At 44.3% G+C, this 18,597-nt stretch overlaps 1 protein-coding gene across 17 annotated transcripts in view; it reads left to right on the top strand.

The window, feature by feature from the left end:
* The window catches only part of PITPNM2 (phosphatidylinositol transfer protein membrane associated 2), a 280,414-nt gene that overhangs the window by 196,973 nt on the left and 64,844 nt on the right, over positions 1-18,597 (top strand). For all 17 annotated transcript variants that reach the window (XR_008917332.1, XR_008917333.1, XM_056821849.1 and 14 more), the window contains 2 exons: positions 13,882-14,096; positions 15,149-15,270. Coding sequence is in view for 15 of the 17 variants with exons in the window: in XM_056821849.1 (XP_056677827.1) it covers positions 13,882-14,096; positions 15,149-15,270 (337 nt within the window). In the remaining 2 variants the exon portion in view is untranslated. The remainder of the gene's footprint in view (positions 1-13,881; positions 14,097-15,148; positions 15,271-18,597) is intronic.

Genomic DNA, 18,597 nt, shown 5'->3' with positions numbered 1-18,597 from the left:
ATTCAGGTCTTTCTGACTCCAAGTCCCGCCCTCTATGCCCTGCCTCACCTAAGGTTTACAAAGGGCTCTGCACGTATGATCTACTTTGGCCCCTCACAACCTTATGAGATAAGTGCTTTCATTAGTCCCATTTTACAGATGAGGAAACCAGTTCAGAGAGGTTTAGTGATTTAGCCAGGCTCACACAGCTGTTATGGTGGAATAAATACACGTAGTAATTCCATCCAGACAATGATTTGTTTAGCGAAGCATGTAATTGCAAAACAAACTAGGCCCAAGGCTCGCAGTAAATACAAGGACCCTGAACCTTGGTTTCTACAGTTATTTATAGATTGAAGGGAGTAAAAAGCCTAGAATGTTATTGGTGGAGAGGATCAGGACTTTCCCCAAATATCAGACAACAGTGAGGAGGGACGTAGAGTTTTATGATTTCCTTGAAATGGAATGACTCACAAGAAGTTAAAACTTAACTTCACAAAATGCTGGAATGGGGCAAAATGGAGTCAATCTTGTTGTTCAGTCCATTTCAGTCATGTCTGACTGTGACCCCATTTGGAATTTCCTTGGCAGAGATATTGGAATAGCTTGCCATTTCCTTCTTAAGCTTATTTTATAGATGAGGAAACTGAGGCAAGCAGGGCAAGGTGACTTGCCAACAGTCACACAGCTAGGAATTCTCTGAGGCCAGATTTGAACTCAGGAAGATGAATCTTCCAGACTTCCAGACTCAGCTCAGAATCACCTAGCTATTTTAATGTTTCAACCCACCTTCCTTTGATCCTGGTGTTCTTAATTCCAAGATCATTTATTTAAAAGCTTTCTGTCTAGGGGGCAGCTGGATAGCTCAGTGGATTGAGAGCCAGGCCTAGAGACGGGAGGTCCTGGGTTCAAATGTGACTTCAGACACTTCCTAGCTGGGTGACCCTGGACAAGTCACTTGACCCCCATTGCCTAGCCCTTACCACTCTTCTGCCTTAGAACCAATACACAGTATTGATTCCAAGATGGAAGGTGAGGGTTAAAAAAAAAGGCTTTCTGTCTTAGAGATTTCTGGATGTAATGGTACCTTAAGGGGCATTGAAGGTGTGGGGACAGAGGAGTATCTGGTCGCTAGGGATAAGCAACAAATTATATGCACTCAAAGAATCACAAAAAGTACAAACAAAGTCATAATTTCATGCTTGGAAGGCCTAACCAAACAAACCTGGTTAAACAGAGTAAACTAAGTCAGGCTATAGACCAAACTATTTATTTTTTTTTCATTTTTTATTTGAGTTTTTATTTAATTACTTAATTATTATTTTATATATAATAATAAATTAATTAATTGATTGGGAATTTTTTTCTGTGGTTACATGATTCCTGTTCTTTCCCTCACCTCCTCCCACCCCTCTCCCATAGCCCACGAGCAATTCCCCTGGGTTTTACATTTTAGAGGGCTCATCATGGACTAATTTGATAGAGGAGATTTACATATTACCGATGTAACCAAAGAAGACTCAGCAAACATAAATACCATGAAACAAAAAGACCAAAGCAGTACAATAACAGTCATCAATTTTAAATAACATTTAAGTCTCCTTGTAACCTTGGTAATCCATTTCCAATATCCATTTCATCAGCACATTTTATCTTGAGTCCCAGGCGTTCTAGGTGGTAGTCTGGTCCCTGGAAGCATCTTCCTTTGGACATTCTGGAATAGAGCTCAGTTCCAGGGCATCTCTAACGGGGGCCCTTCCCAGGAGGTGTGCTTCTCTGATTCTAAGTCACCTGCAGAGATTCCTAGATCATTCTACTAAAGTCTGCCAAAAATAAGACTTGGTACAATTGAGTACAACCTCCTTAATTTGATTTTCCAATAACTAATTGCCGTGATGAAAACCAACTCAAGTTTTATAATTCTGATCTGTTTAACATCAGAACTATAAGAAGAATATCAAATTAGGAACCATAATTCACCTGACACTTCTGAGAAGTTCATTTTTATATAACACTGTTTCTATCTGTATCTGTATCCTCTATCTGAAAATGAGCCCTTCTGGCTCTTAATACCTACCATCAGACACCTCAAATTAGGAAAATAATTTACTTTCTTTGCAATTATCAATACAGTTTTATATATAGAATACATAATCCAGTTCTGAGAACTTATTACTAAAACATACTCAAAAGCCTGAATATCCATCCCATTAGAAATTTTTGGAAACCAAATACACACAAAGAGAAAAAAAAGTCTCTATTTAATTAAAAAAAACCTTTTACATCTTTGTCTTATTCCCTCTTTTGAAAATATTATCCCCATAACATCCTGAAAGAATGAGATACTTCAAGAGCCTAATCTTATTAGTAAGTAAGAAAGCAAGCCCAAGAACTACACTTAGTTGTTTAGGATATGGAATTGACTACACATTGAAAACAGATTTTTCATACTTACATCCTATTATAGTAACTCAGAGATGTTTTAATATTGTAACAACAAAAACTTCCACTGTTCATCTGCTCTGATTATGGAAATTTTATATGAAAGGAAAAGGAGGAACATGAATATAATCATATCAAAACTGCCTCCTCAAGGACACAGATTGATCTGACATAAGCCATAACAGGGAAACAACTCCCTTAGCTCTATTTGATTTTAGTCATGAGTCATATTTAATAGCCAGTCATGTAGCGAAGTTCCACATTATTCACAGGGTATCAAAGGCCAGGCTCAGAATTAGCCAAGTGGGAAAATTTCCTATTCAGAAAGGAAAAAGCACAATTGGAAAACTGAGTCAAGAAGATCATACCTTTGCCCATGCAAGGTCTTCTCTTCAACTTTCCTAGAAGCATCCATCTGCAGCAGTTCTCCGATTGTATTCTCTTTTTGGACAGTACCTGGTATTCCCCTTGAATGGTGGACTGTAGACTTGATGACAGTTTGGACAATAACACCTGAAATCAATCCCAAGTTAGGACGATACCAAATGACAGTCCCCTGAGATTTCACCTCAGATAGCAAAATTTTACTCATCTTGGCTTAGTGCTTGGATATTATTTTGCTCATGTTCCAAGAACAATCAATCACATTCTGGAGATTCACACACACAGCAATTGACTCCAAACCGCAGAAAATTTCTGGCCCCTGTAAGCCTCCAGACTAACATATCTGTATTGTCTTTTATCCCTTGAGGAAGAATCAGATCTTTGAAAATAAGATCTATTATTACTAAGTTGGTTCAGAGATGTAATTTCAATATAATTTCAAAATTTTTATAAGCGATGGTCAAATCTCAAAATGAAACTAGCTTTTTACTCTAGCAAGCTTTTAAGTCTTCCCACTTTAACTGAGAATGGTCCTCCTTTTGCAATCTTCAGCAGGGCTGATTAGTAGAAAGTCCCAAGCAACCTCTCAGATAAGGATAACTTAAGGAGTCTGGGCTACTTTTCTCCCAACAGTAAGCAGTATTAATCACTTTATAGCAATTCTACCCCATTAAATATTTAAAGTCTTCAAACATTTTGACCACATTCTTTTAGCAGCTCAGTCCATAAGCTTATCAGTAGCCAAATTAAAAGAAAAGTTACTTTTCTAACAGTATCTCTGATACAATGATTTCCCAAATTTCACAATACAAGAAAAGAAATGTTTAGAAACACAATAATAATAATATACATGATATCATGTATTTAAAACATGAAATAGAACTCATTACAAGTTAGGTGACCCAATGGGGATATGATTGGGGATGTAGACTCTAAATGATCACTAATAATAATACAGAAATAGGTCTTGATCAATGACACATGTAAAACCCAGTGGAGTTACTTGTTGGCTATGGGAGGGGGGTGGGAGGAGGGGAGGGAAAGAACATGAATCATGGAACCAGGGTCAAATATTCTAAATTAATTAAATAAATGAAAATTTTCAAAAGTAAAAAAAAAGGTAGGTGATATCAGTTGCATTTCCAAATTGTCTTACATTGAAAATCTCTCATTTTATTGCTTTTGGCATTTTATGCTTATTGCATTCAAGATCAATATATAGTGTTTACATGTATTAACATTTATATAGTGCTTGCCATGTGACAGGCACTGTGCTAAGTGCTTTACAGTCATGTGATCCTCACAACAACCATGAGAGATGGACACTGTTATTATTATCCTTTTTACATATTAGGAAATTGAGGTGAAGTAACCCAGACTGCATTCTGTTCTGATTTATCACAGTTATCCCAATAGGAATACATATCTCACTATAAATGAGACTACAGTGTGACTTAGTTTCAGGACAAATTTTGACCAAATCAAATCAGAATTTATAATCACTAATGGTATCATTTTTTAAAAATCTCAATTTTTTTACTTAAACATTAAAAAAAAATTTTTTAGGATATTTTTCCATGGTTAAATGATTCATGTTCTTTCCTTCCCCTCTCCCCTCCCCCCTCCCAGAGCTGACAAGCAATTCCACTGGGTTATACATATATCATTGTTTAAAACCTATTTCCCAAGGGCCCACTGTTTTTTGGCTAAACCCTTACCTTCAGTCTTTGAATCAATACTGTATATTGGCTCCAACGCAGAAGAGTGGTAAGGGCTGGTGTGAGATTTAAAATGGTTGAGGTCTTAAACTGTAGTGATTAAAATAGTGGAAGATATAAATTGTGATAGATATAAGAGAGGGTGAGTAAATTTGACCGCAGAAATATGTTTCACTACAGTGTCTTGGTTTTTAAATCAAATATAAGGTGGTCGCCAGGGAAATATTCCCAATTATTCAAATACCCAAGTCAACTGGGTTTTATAGAGATTTTAATTAACAATACAATGAGTAATCAAAGAAAGAGAGAGAGAGTAAGAAAGGAATAAGTATGAAGGGCCTCAAGCCAATATGGCCTAGACCTGAGTCTTAAAAGAGAAATCAGTCAGTTTTTTATAACTCACCATAAGATCTGTCTAAGTAAGGATTTCTAATGACACCAGGCCAGCAGCATCTCAGCTGCTTTCACCAGCTCCCTCCTCCATCTGAATGTTTCAGAATCAGTCTCCTCAGAATGAGTCTCTCCAATCTGAATGTTTCAGAATGACTTTCCAGCTCTTCCCTGAGCTCTTATTTTTAAGGGCAAAATCTGTCACCTCCCCTAAGTCCTTACATCTACCAATCACTGTAGATGTTTCTAAAGGACCGCCCATTCTTAGTCCACACCTATGAAGGTGTAGATTTTTGAGTAATTCACACCAGGAAAGCTCTGAGTAAGTTTTCCAGTTCTTTGTTCCTTGTAAATTCACAAGTTGTTTGACCTTTATAGGTACTTAGCTTAAGAAAAGTATGGGTTTAAGTACTTTTCATTGTTCAGAAAAGAGTTTACAACTTTATCTTCCCCTAGGGCAGACCCAAGTAGGTAAAGTAGAATTCTCACATTCCTGCTTTAAGTAGAGTTCACTGCCCAAATGGGGAATGGTCTTAATCCAATCTTATAAAGTAGGGTCTGGGAAATTTTAAGGTTTACACTGGGCAATGGGGGTGTTAAGTGACTTGCCCAGGGTCACACAGCTGGGAAGTGTCTGAGGTCACATTTGAACCTGGGACCTCCCAACTCTAGGCCTGGCTCTCAATCCACTAAGCTACGCAGCTGCCACTGTTTTTGGTTAGCTCATGTTCAAAAGATTTGTGGTGGCACTCTCAACTCCCCATAACTTTTAAAAAATTTCTTTATAAATCACCTAAAAAAGCCAGATCAATTCCTTTTGTTTTCGAAACCTAACTTGTCCCATTAGTAATGCCACTCAGTTAATTAATGTAAGAGGGTAGATAAAGAACTCATCTTCCTTATTCCTATGCTCTTCAATTGTATCTTCAGGAATTTGGAAGAGGACACGCAATAGAGACAGGAAAAGCTACTTATTAAAAGAGAAGGAGGATGTTATCCCCCATTAATTCAGTGGTGCAAACATTTCTATATTTTCCATATCGTAAATATTAGCCAGTTTCTCATACTCTTATCTGAATAGGATCAAAACCCTTCCTCAAACCACTCTTTCCAAAACCTCCAAACCCTTTACTTTCAAGCCCTCTAGTTACGCTGTCAGCTTAGATAGACCACAATTTAACTTTCTACCATTTCCTTTCATCCCTACTTGCTTCAATATTTTTCCTTTCCTTTTATATCCAGCCAGTAGACTTTATTAAAGTCCTTCAAAACTGCCTCTTTCTTTTTTTGGTCCATATTCTGATTCAACATTGCTCTTTCTTCTACTTGCTCAATTCCTCTAATCTTTATTTCCAGGTCATATCCCAGAACTAATCTTCACTTAACTGAGTTTTTTTCTTTACGATATGGCACAAGTTTTTGTTACAACAATACTAATCCGTCGCAATACCGTTGCTATTGGGGTTCTCAAAAACGTACAAATGCGCTGTCTATTCCAATACCTTTTGGTCACTTTACTTCTAATTTACCTAGACAGTTAAGAAAATTCAGTGATAATACAAAAGCCGTCCAAATTAAATTTCATTAACTTTCAGGTTGTTCACTGATTTAAACAAGCTTCTCTCTTTTGTTAGTGACAGGAGTTAAGAGCAGCAGGTGGTTCTTGAATTTGAACTGGAAACCATTTTTTCCCTATTTTAATCAGTCAAATCCCCTTCTTTCTTTGTACTAAAACAGTAAATCTATCCATCTTTGAGGAAAAGGTCTAAAGTCTAAAAGGTCTAAGCAATGTCTCCATGTAATTTCCACAGAGTTTTATTCTTATTTTTTCCCTGTAAAACAACGATCTATAAAGCATTACCCTGAAATTCACTAAAACATTTCAACATTTTTTAGAAACATTGAAATCACAATTTGGAAATTCCTAAGTCGAGAAATGACTTTTCAGTCATACATTTAACCTCTAGTTTATGATGCCATGAATTTCTGCAGACTGGGAATAAAGATGCCCTTTCTTCTTATCCTGATCATTTCTCTTGCTCCCTAACTTGACCAATCAGAAATACAGAAAGAGACAGATAGAGGGGCAGAGACACTCTCATTCCCCAGAAAAATTTTTCACTTTTTCATTTGGCTTATAAGTCACAGGAAAAAAGTAGTTTGATTTCCCAAGACTTAAAACATAGACAAATGACAAGACAGACTCAGCCTTCTGCATTTGAGCTTTTCAATAGCTGGGAAAGCTGAGTTAAAATTACCTATCTCTATTTTTTCCCTAGGAAATGTTTCTTAAGAGGACCATGATCGTTTTTTCCCCATTTTGCCTTAGAGCTCTCTCCTTAGTCATCCCCTTCTGACTGAGAAGCTGCTTCTGTTCTCAGGCCAATGAGAACTTTGTTAAGGGAATATCCATCAGCTTAGTAGAACCAATACCTACGGTACCCTCACCAGGGACCACTCACCTTTCCAAAGGCCCCATCGAGATGGAGGTCAGGCTCAGGTCCCTTGGGTGACAATCTTACCAGGGTGTTCCTTTAGTGAAGGTCTCAGTCTCAGTGTCTTTGTGTCATAGTGTTATAAATGTTATATTTTTTAAAAGTGTTATATATAGTATCATAGTGGAATAAAGATACTGGGTACTTGTATCCAGACAGTGATTCGTTGAATAAGGCGTGTCATTGCAAAACAGCCTGGGTCCAAGGCTCTCAGTAAACACAAGGATCCTGAACCTTGTTTTCTCTATTTATTATAGGTTGGAGGGAGTGAAAAAACAGGAGTGTAGGGATTACCTCGCCTTATTTCTCATTGATGGAGAGGATCAGGATGTTCCCAGAAATTAGGAGTCAGAGGGGAGTCATTTTACAATTTCCCTGAAATAAGGCAATTACCAAAAAAAAAAAGTAAAACTTCACAAAATGATGGATAAGAGCAAAATGGAATTACTAATGTTACCGCTATATATCACAGCTAATAAGTATCCGTGGTGGGATTTGAATCCACTTCTTCCTTCTCTCTACTGTGTAATTAGAATTTTGAACCCCAGAACTTTCTTTCCCAGCTTCCCACATTCCTTCTCAGCTTACGTAGGGAAGATATAAGTTTTGCGTAGCTCCTCCCTCTCTCTCTTCTCCCAGAAACTCAGCTGTGGAGGTGGAGTGAGATGAGAGGCAGGAGAATTTTACTCAGGTTTCACTTTTATTCTTTTTATTTCTTCTATTTCAAGTGATTATATAATTATATAATATGATATTTTTATTATTATATAATATTATATTATTGTGTATTATATATAATAATATATAAATAATATATAAAATAAAAATAAAATATAACAATAATATATAATGTAATAATATAATATATATATAGACCTCATAAACGATAATACTTGGAGTTATTGGATATTCCTTTTAATCATATACTACTATATGCATTGCCTCTCAAATACAAAAAAATACAAAACTTCAGTAGAGGGAGAACATGAATACTTGCTGTCAAGGCGGTTAAGACCTTTGCAAGGTGGAGGTGAGGAGGGATGGAAAGGATGACCTTTGCAAAGGATTCTGGGTGGTAGATTAGAGCTGAGACTTTGTGAATAAGAACATGAAGTAAGTCTAGAAATAAAGCCCTCTGCAATTCCACTCGTCTCCTGTGGACTGCCTGGACAATCAATGCTTGGTGGATTTATTTTCCCAGCTAGCCATCCTTCCTTGTTTCTTCCCCTTAAACCGTCCCTGACCGCTCATCCCTCTTCCATCAGAGATTCCATGTTTATTTTGTCCAACCTCCCATTTCACAGATGAGGAAACTGAAGCCAGGGGAGGTTTAACTCCAAGCCTTCCCAGAGACTGACCAGACTTCTACTTCCCTCCCAACTGTGCCACTGTTTGCAGGCAAATTCTGACCTTGCCTCCTTCCAGAGAGAATCATCACTTGGGATGAAAACTCTCCCAGTCACCTGCAGCACCCCTTTAATGAGGAAATGATGGGGGAATGCTCTTTGGCTGCTTCTAAGAGCTCCCACCCATTGCCTCGGTTCGTGGCAAATAGGGTTAGATGATTAATTCCCTAATTGTGGCCAGGAGGTCGTGCTTGCAACCTGTGTTTACTCCCCAGTGCTGGGAGATTTATTTTAATAGAAGCCTTTAAGTACCTGGCACTCTTGCTAATCGCAGGGCATCTGTGCTGCCGGCTCCCCCTTCCCTCCGTCCCTCCGTGATTTAATTCTGTTGCTGGAGCTGGAGGGGTGCATCCCCATCTGTCCTAGAAAATGGCTAGCAATCAGCTTCCTGAACCTGGTACCAGAGATGGGCAGAGGGGCTGGGGACGTCCAAGAAGTAGCTGCAGAGTCCTCAGCTTGCGCCAAGAAATTCCAGAAGGGGATCCCTTCTGCTGGCCCCCAGAGTGGTCTGTGTTTGGGTCCTGCCCAGTGGCCTATCACATCCCGTAATCTTTAGTCCAGCAGCCCCAGGCCTGGTGGGGTCAAGCCCACATTCTTCAGGCTCTCTGCAAAGCCTTGGTGGCAGGCACCTGATCTTTCCCCACTTCCTCTACATGTCCTCCAGGGATCCATCCTGGCTCCTCTACTATTTCGCCCCGTGACCTCGTCATCTTCCATCTGTGCAGACATTTCCCAGCCCTCTTCTCTCCCCTGAGCTCCAGACCCACATCACCAGCAGCCTCGTGTTCTTTCTTCTTCGAACTCTCTCCTCTTCCCAGCTTCCCTTTTACTTTTTTTTAAACCCTCACCTCCCATCTTATAATCAACTCTGTGTATTGGCTCCAAGGCAGACAAGCGGTAAGGTCTAGACAATGGGGGTCAAGTGACTTGCCCAGGGTCACACAGCTGGGAAGTGTCTGAGGCCAGATTGGAACCCAGGACCTCCCATCTCTAGGCCTGGTTCTCAATCCACTGAGCCACCCAGCTGCCCCCCTTCCCTTTTATTTTCAAGGGCATAAACATCCTCACAGTCACCCAGCCTTATAATCTTGCTCTCATTCTTGGCTCCTCAACTTTCATTCATCCTACATATATAATAATGATTATTATTATATTTATATAAAGTTACAATGTGCCAAGCACATTATAATTATTATTTAATTTTATCATAAAAACAGTCTTGGGTGGTGGATGCCGCTATTATCCCCATTTTATGGAAGAGAAACTTAGGCAGACAGTGACACATCTGGTGTCTGAGGTCAGATTTGAACTCAGTTCTTCCTGACTCTTAAGTCTGGCATTCTATCCACAAGCACCACCTAGCTGCTGCTCCATGATATAGAAATGGTTATTATTGTTGTTGTTGTTGTATCACTGGCCATCTCTCATTCACTCCCTAAAGGGAGTCTCCTTGAAAACATATCAAATGAGTGGTGGTCCACCCTCTGCTTGGAGATCTTTGAGGTAGGGAAGGCCCACCTCTCTCAAGGCAGTCCATCCCACTTTAGGGCAACTCAGATCAAGAAATTTTCTTCTAAGAACTGTGGGAGCAGAAACTCAGAAGAAAAACAAGTGCTTGATCACATGGGTCGATGGGGATACGACTGGGGATGTAGACTCTAAATGATCACTCTAGTGCAAATATGAATAATAGGGAAATAGATCTTGATCAATGACACATGTAAAGTTGTTGGCTTAATGAGGATGGGAGGGAAATAACATGAATCATGTGACCATGGAAAAATATTCTAAATTAATTAATTAAATGAAATTTTTCCTTTAAAAAAAGAAATTTTCCTCTGTGTCCATCCTCAGTTGGCCACCTTGCCCTCCCATTGCTCCTGGTTCTTCTGAAGAGTTCCAGCCTCTCCAAAAAGTGGGTTTAAACACCTAGAAGGGAAGCCACGGACTGAGAGACTCTGGGTAAAAAGTTGAAACCATTCGTTCCTTCTGGGGCCAAAAAGGGCAAGACTCATCCTTTCCCCACAGGATATCCGGGTCTTCACTGGCACAGAGGAAGCTAGTCAGTCCGGCAGCTAATAAGCTTTTCTTGAGCCCCTACTATGTGCTAAATTCAGGGTAAAGAAAGGCAAGAGAGTACAATCCAGTGCAGGTAGAGGACTTCATAAATGCCCTGGCAGTGCTCTTCTCCAGTTTCCCCAACTTCTCTCTTCCTATGACAAAAACCATGGCTGAATATATCAAATTCCTTCTTAAATTGTGGCGCCCAGAACTGAACCAGGCTTCAGGATGAGGTCCAACAAGGGCAAGAGAGCAGCAGAACTCTCCTCTCCTTATTTCCCAAAGCTGTGTGTCCTTATCATGGTTTAAGATCCTCCATCATGCTGCTGGATTCTAGAGCTTGTGGGCCACTAAGACCCCCAGATTTTTTTTTCCCCAAAAAAGAGTTGGGCTAGATGATCTCCCAGGGTGCTCTAATGGCCTTTCACAGCTAGATGTAAGTTCTATGATTTCTTCTGGGAGTGGGGGTGCCAGGCTGTGTTCTTTGTAAGTTCTCTAGAGGACGTTAAGGGGTTCTCTCTGGATAGACACGAGACTGGAGATCGAGAAGGGCCTGGCTTTGACACCCAGTTCCAATGCTTACTCACCCTCCATGAGCCTTGCTTTCCTTACCTGTAAAATGGGATGAAGATAACCTGCCCAGCCAACCTCACAGGGTTTTTGTATCTGAGGCCCAGATGGGCTAATGTATGAAGAGAACACTCTGTGGGCTTTAAGGCTCTGGTGGAAGCCTTATTATCCTCATTATCTCAGTTATCTCATCTTTTCCATCAATCAAGCAGGAAGCTTTTGTTAAGTACCTATTATGTGCCAGTGGGAGTTTGATGGGATTCAGAGAAATGGTCCTGGGACAAACCACTTGCCTGCTAGTCCTTTGTGTTCTGTTTCTATGGACTATTGCAAAGGTGGATCAAATCCATCCTTTTTGTAGTGGAATAAAAGTATCTGTTCTTGATAGCCCTGAACTGCCTCCAGAATTCTTGTTTTTAAGAGTGCTTTTTGGGGCAGCTGGGCAATGTGATGGATAGACTCCAAGCCTGGAGTCAGGAGGTTCTGGGTTCAAATATGACACTTCCTAGCTGTGTGACCCTGAGCAAGTCACTTCACCCCTTTTGCCTAGCTATTGCCCTTCTGTCTTAAAGGTCTTAACCAGGACAGAAAGTAAAGGTTTGGTAGAGAAGGGGAGGAGGAGAAAGACAGACACAGAGAGAGAGAGAGAGAGAGAGAGAGAGAGAGAGAGACAGAGAGAGAGAGAGAGAGAGAGAGAGAGAGAGACAGAGAGAGAGAGAGAGAGACAGAGACAGAGACAGAGACAGAGACAGAGACGGAGAGGGAGAGGAGAGGGAGAAACAGAGAGACAGAGAGAGAGAAACAGAGACAGATAGAGAGAGACAGAGAGAAGAGAGAGAGGGAGAGAGAGAAAGAAAGGAGAGAGGGAGGGAGGGAGAGGAGAGGGAGAAACAGAGAGACAGATAGAAACAGAGAGACAGATAGAGAGAAACAGACAGAGAGAAAGAGACAGAGAGGAGAGAGAGGGAGAGAGAAAGAAAGGAGAGAGGGAAGGAGAGAGAGGCAGAGAGAGGGGGGAGAGGGAGAGAGAGACAGAGACAGAGAGAGACAGAGAGAGAAGTTTGGAGGAGAGAGAGAGGGGGGAGAGGGAGAGGGAGGGAGAGAGAGAGAGAGACAGAGAGAGAGAGAGAGAGTGAGAGAGAGAGTGAGGAGAGAGGAGAGAGAGAGAGAGAGAGAGAGAGAGAGAGAGAGAGAGAGAGAGAGAGGAAGAGAGGGAGAGAGGGAGAGAGGAGAGAGAGAGGGTGTTCCTGCCCTCCAGGCACCCTACCCTCTGTCTGGACCTTCTGGGAATAGCAGACCACTCTCCTAGTATATAGTTAGTAGGACACAGGGGCAGCTCAGTGGCTTAGTGGCTAGAAAACCAGACTTGGAGACAGTTGGTTCTGGGTTCGAGTGTGGCTGCGGACACTTCCTAGCTGTGTGACCCTGGGCAAATCACTTCACCTCAATCCAAGCCCTGACTGCCCTTCAGCCTGGGAACTAATACTTTTATTGATTCTAAGACGGGATCTAAGCGGTTCTGTTGCTTTTAAAGCCTGGCAGGGCCCCCTGTACCCCAAAAGCCGTGCTTAGGTGATGGCATCTGTCTCCACTCTCCCATCTCCAGACAAGGGCCTTGGGGAAGGGTCTGCGCCTTCTTGGTGTGGATGGTGGCCTGAGGAGGGCTTCTGTGGACAGAAGGATGACTGGGACCCCTCAGGCTGGCTGCTGCCCACCCTGTGCTCCTTGCGTGGTGCCAGGGCATTGACTCAGCACGATCAATGGGCACCCCAGGCATCTCCCCTCTGGAGCCCTGAGCTCAGCAGTGGCAGGGAGGAAGGTACCCCTCAGGCTGCGGGTATTTAGGGCTGGGGGGGAGGGCGGCAGGGGCAAGATTTGTGTTCCCAGCACTCAGCCTGGCGCCTGGCACTCCTTGACTCTGGAAGTCTCAAATTCTGGGTTCAGATCCTGCCCTTCCACCTATACTCTCACTCTGGCCCAGGCCCCGTGAAGCTTTGGGTCTCCGATTCCTCATCTTCAGACGAGCGGTTGGAGTGGACGGTCTCTAAATGGGGTCTCTGCGCCTCGGACACGCCTCAGTCATCCCATCGCCCCCAGCCCCCCCTTCTCCCACTCGTAAACGAGGGCGGGCCTTGGGGACCTCCCAGGCCCTTCTCCAGCTTGGGATCACGGGGTCCCTGCTTGGGGGGGCGTCCCTTTGCTGCGCCCGTCCTCTGCCTCGTGCTGTCCACAGCCGCCGTGCCAATGCCTTGTGGCCTCAGGCGGGAGGCCGGGCCACGCCAGAGCCCCACTCATCTTCCCCGCGCGAGCGGCGCCCGGGAACCGAGGCCAGCTCCAGCCACTCGAGGTCCCCGGGAGCCCCTGACTCTGCCCGGCCGCCGCAGAGAAGGGCCCGGGAGCAATGGCGCCTTCACGTGTGCCCGTGTGTTTTTGCAGAAAAAGAGCCGAGAGGAGACGTGCGGTGAAGGCAGCGGGGTGGAGATCCTGGAGAATCGGCCGTACACGGACGGGCCGGGCGGCAACGGCCAGTACACGCACAAGGTGTACCACATCGGTATGCACATCCCCAGCTGGTTCCGCTCTATCCTGCCCAAGGCAGCCTTGCGCGTGGAAGAGGAGTCCTGGAACGCTTATCCCTACACCAGGACAAGGTGCGTGCTGGGCCGCCCCTCCCCCAGGGCCCCGCCCCTCCGCGCCCAGCGACCCCTCCCCCAGGGCCCCGCCCCTCCGCGCCCAGCGACCCCTCCCCCAGGGCCCCGCCCCTCCGCGCCCAGCCACAGCACAGCCCTGCTGCGCAAGGCAGGGAGTCCGGCGGGCATTCTAGGGCCTTAGAGCGGGGGATGTCAGAGCAGGGAGGGGCTTAGAACAGAGAATGCCATGTATAACCCAGCCAGCTCTGGGCGAGGGGAGGGAAGAAAGGGAGACAACATAGAACATATAACTTTAGGAAACTAGCCAATATACAGTATTGGCTCCAAGGCAGAAGAGCGGTAAGGGCTGGGTAATGGGGTGAAGTGACTTGCCCAGGGTCACACAGCTGGGAAGTGCCTGAGGCTAGATTGGAACCCAGGACCTCCCGTCTCTGGGCCTGGCTCGCCATCCACTGAGCCACCCAGCTGCCCCCGGAAGTTGTTATTAAGATCTTTAAACAGTATCTGAGGAGAGGCAGTGTCGGCGCTGGGAGGGCCCTTTAAACAGGGATGTCTTAGAACACCGCGATATGTTGGAACCCAGAGTGTCAGGATTGGGCCGAGCCTTCCGGAGCCCCGAAGGGAGGAGCTGGGGAGAGCCGAGTTGCCGTGAGGAGGCGCCTCTCTCCCTGAGGGACTGCGCGGGGAGCTCTCCTGACGAACAGGGACCCAGAGACTCGGGTGCCTCCAGAGCCCCGAAGAGCCCCCTCTTCCACCGTAGAGAATGCCGAGCGCGAGCTTTATGAGTGGCTGCTTGTGGTTTATCCTCGTCCTTATTATTTATCGGAAGGCTCCGAGCCCTCGTGCATCCCTCCAGCCTCTGGGAACCCCTTTTCTCCCCTCCCCCGGCCCCACCTCTGCCCGGCCCCGCTGCCCCAGCAGAGTCATTTGTGGGCGGAGCAGGCCCCCTCGGGGTCCCCAAGACCCTCGGAAAGAGTCGGGGTGTCGGGACAGACTCTTCCGGCCGTCAGCGTCAGCCGCGCCACTGACGGGTGCTGCTTCTCTCCCCGCAGGTACACGTGCCCTTTTGTGGAGAAGTTCTCCATCGACATTGAAACGTTTTATAAGCCCGACGCAGGAGAAAACGCCGATGTCTTCAACCTGTCTCCTGTGGAGAAGAGGCAGATAACCCTGGGTAACCGCTTCCTCCTCCCGCCCCTCGGCGGGCTCTCCCTCCTGAGGCTCTCTCCAGAGGGGCGCCGGGTCAGGAGGTTCTGGGTTCAAATCTAGCCTCAGATACTTCCTGTGGTGTGACCCTGGGCAAGTCACTTACCCCCTATTGCCGATCCTAAGGCAGGCGAGGGTTCAAAACCACCAACCACAAATCCCTCTTCTTAGGAGAAAAAGGCTTTTAGTGACTGTTCAGCTTGTGTGGTGGTCATAATCATCATCCTCATCATCATAGCGACTCCCACGGATAGAATGCTTTCAGGGCTTTTTTTTAGCCCTGTATTTAAGGTCTAAAGGATCTCGACACTCACAAATTGTGGGGTGGCCGCTGTTATGGTTACTGTTTCATTCATTCATTTTCAATTATTTTTCCTGAGTTCCGTGATTCATGTTCTCTTCCTTCCCTTTGGCCTCCCCCCTCCCAGGCTGACAAGCACAAAGCTCATCTCCGTAGTAGTCATTTCTGTAAGGGAGTCAAGGCTTTTTTAAAACAATCACCTTCCGTCTTAGAGTCAGTGTCGTCTGGTGGTTCCAAGACAGAAGAGTGGCAAACGCTCTAGGCAGTGGGGGTTAAGTGACTTGTCCAGGGTCACACCGCTAGGAAGTGTCTTGGGCTAGATTTGAACCCAAAGACCCTTTTCAGAGATATTAAGCAGACAGGCAGCGTGTGATGAAAGAGAGGAAAAGCCCTAGACTTGGAAACAAGTTGTTATTGGTGTTCAGTCATTTGAATCATGTCTGATTCTTTGTGACTCCACTTTAGGGTTTTCTTGGCAAAAATATTGGAGTGATTGGCAATTTCCTTCTCCAGCTCATTTGGCAGATGAGGAAACTGAGGCTGATGGGGTAAAATGACTCATCCAGGATCTCACAGCTAGTTTACCATTTCCTTCTCCAGCTCATTTGACAGATGAGGAAACTGAGGCTGATGGGGTGAAGTAACTTGCCCAGGGCCACCCAGCTGGTAAATGTCTGAATTCACATTTGAACTCGGGTCTTCCTGACTCCAAGTCCAGCACTCCATCCATGGAGCCACTGGGTTGCTTTGGAACCTGAAGGCCTGGGTTCAAATCTTGGCTTAGTGACAGTATGGCCTTGGGCAAATCACTTGATCTCTTGTGCCTCAGTAAAACGAATAGGTTAGATTTAATGGTCTCTCATCCCTCTCAGCCCTAAATCAGTGACTCTTCTTTGACCTCTGGGGCTTTTTCCTCTTGCCTAGGCCCAGCCTGACACCTGGAGGAAGCAGGGGCTGCAGTCAGGCTTCCCATGGGGTGAGGATCTCCGGACATCCAGGCTCCTGGGCCAAGCATTGTCTATTTCCTGACCTCCCCTAGAAAGGATGTTCCCACCCACCCACAAGGTTCCTTCAAGTTGGGCAAGAGGAGAGAAGGCCGCAAGTCTTCTTGAGTTATTCATTCAACGTATTATTAATTAGTATAATGATTAATAATTTATTAATTATGTGTCCATGAATAATAATGACAACGGGGGCAGCCAGGGGATCAAGCACCAAACCTGGAGAAGGGAGGTCCTGGGTTCAAGTGTGGCCTCAGACACTTTCTAGCTCTGTGATCCTGGGCAAGTCATTTAACCCCAACTGCCTAGCCCTTACTGCTTTTCTCAGAACTGATACCAAGATCTTGATCAATGACAGACGTAAAACTCAGTGGAACTGCTCGTTGGCTCCGGGAGGGGGAGGGAGGAGGGGGGGCAAAGAACATGATTCATGTAACCATAGAAAAAAAATTCTAAATTAATTAATTAAATAAATAAACTAAAAAAAAAAACCTGATACCAAGACCGAAAGCACAGGTTTCTTTTAAAAAATAAAATCTCTGGGAGCCTTTAAAACTGGCTGAGCATTTAATGCGCGTTTCCCTGTTTGCGCTTCTCCACAACATTGCCAGGTAGCTTTAATAATATGATTGTCCCATTTTACAAATGAGAAAAAGAGAGGCTTAGAAATGTTCCTCTATTTGACCAGAGTCACCCAGCTAGTGAGGATCAGAGACAGGAGTCAGGAGGCGCCATTCCCTGCACCACGTTGCCCGTCTTGACTAGGGTGTTTGCTGTCTCTGCACACACACACAACAATGTAGACTTTGGTGAAATTTCTCTGATTGTCTTTCCTCCCCCTATGCCGCCCCATTCTGCATCCCATTCTTTTGGGGTGAGCCTGTTCCAGAAAGGGGGGGATCTGGCCTGCTCACGGGGTCCTCGCCCAGTTCTCTATCGGCCAAGCATCTGCCAAGAAGCAGACACTGTGCATAGAGACCAGGAGAAGGGAGCGGGCCGGGGAAGCGAGAGAACTCCCTCCACCCCTCGCAATCTCAGTCATAATCATCTGTTTTTAAACGTTATTATTCTTGGGGCTTGTTCGGCGTTTTCTCTCGCGACCCGGCTAATAGAGAAATGTTTTGCCTGACTGCACATTGAGACTATCTCAAATTGTTTGCCTTCTCAAGGAAGGTGGAAGGAGGGAGACAATTTGGAGCTCAAAATTTTAAAAAAGAGAGAGAGAGAGAATGCATAATTTTTTTATGTATAATTGAGAAAAATTAAGTTTTATATTAATTTATTAATTAATTATATAAATTAATTTATATTAAATTAAATTTATATTAAAATTTAACAAAAACGTGAAAAATAATAGCTAAGGGGCAACTCAGACTTTGGAGTCAGGAGGACCTGGGTTCAAATCTGGCCTCAGATACTTCCTAGCTGTGTGACCCTGGGCAAGTCACTTGATCTCAGTGGCCTAGTCCTTACTGTTCTTCTGTCTTAAAATTGATACTAAAGCAGAAGGTAAGGGTTTAAAAATAAACACTATCCAACATTCGTAGAGCTCTGTGTGCTTAGCACTTTATGATGATTATTTCATTTGATCCTTGCAATAGCCCTGAGAGGGAGACACTGCGATTATCCTTATTTTACAGAGGAGGAAACAGAGGCAAACAGAGGTGGGGTGACTTGCCTTAGAGAACACATCTAGTAAGTTTCTGAGATGGGATTTGAATTCAGGTCTTCCCAATTCTCTATTCAGGCATGTCCCAAAAGGAAACAGCCAGGCCCCTTAAGAAAGGGAGCCAGCATGTACACAGAGCTATATGATGTGATGCCAGGAAGGGAGTAAGGCAGGATTTGAATCTAGGGCTCCCTGACTCCAAGCCTCGAATTCTCCTGTACCAGCACTGCCTGGCCCCTCACCTGTGCTGGGAATGGAGGGAGGAATTCAAAAGCTCCCACTTTTGTAAACCTTAAGAATGGCCAAAGGGCTTGTATTATTGGA

Source organism: Monodelphis domestica, chromosome 3, assembly GCF_027887165.1.
Source record: "Monodelphis domestica isolate mMonDom1 chromosome 3, mMonDom1.pri, whole genome shotgun sequence".
Classification (NCBI taxonomy): Eukaryota; Metazoa; Chordata; class Mammalia; order Didelphimorphia; family Didelphidae; genus Monodelphis; species Monodelphis domestica.
The sequence above is the reverse complement of the archived record's forward strand: the minus strand, read 5'-3'. Positions and strand labels throughout refer to the sequence as shown.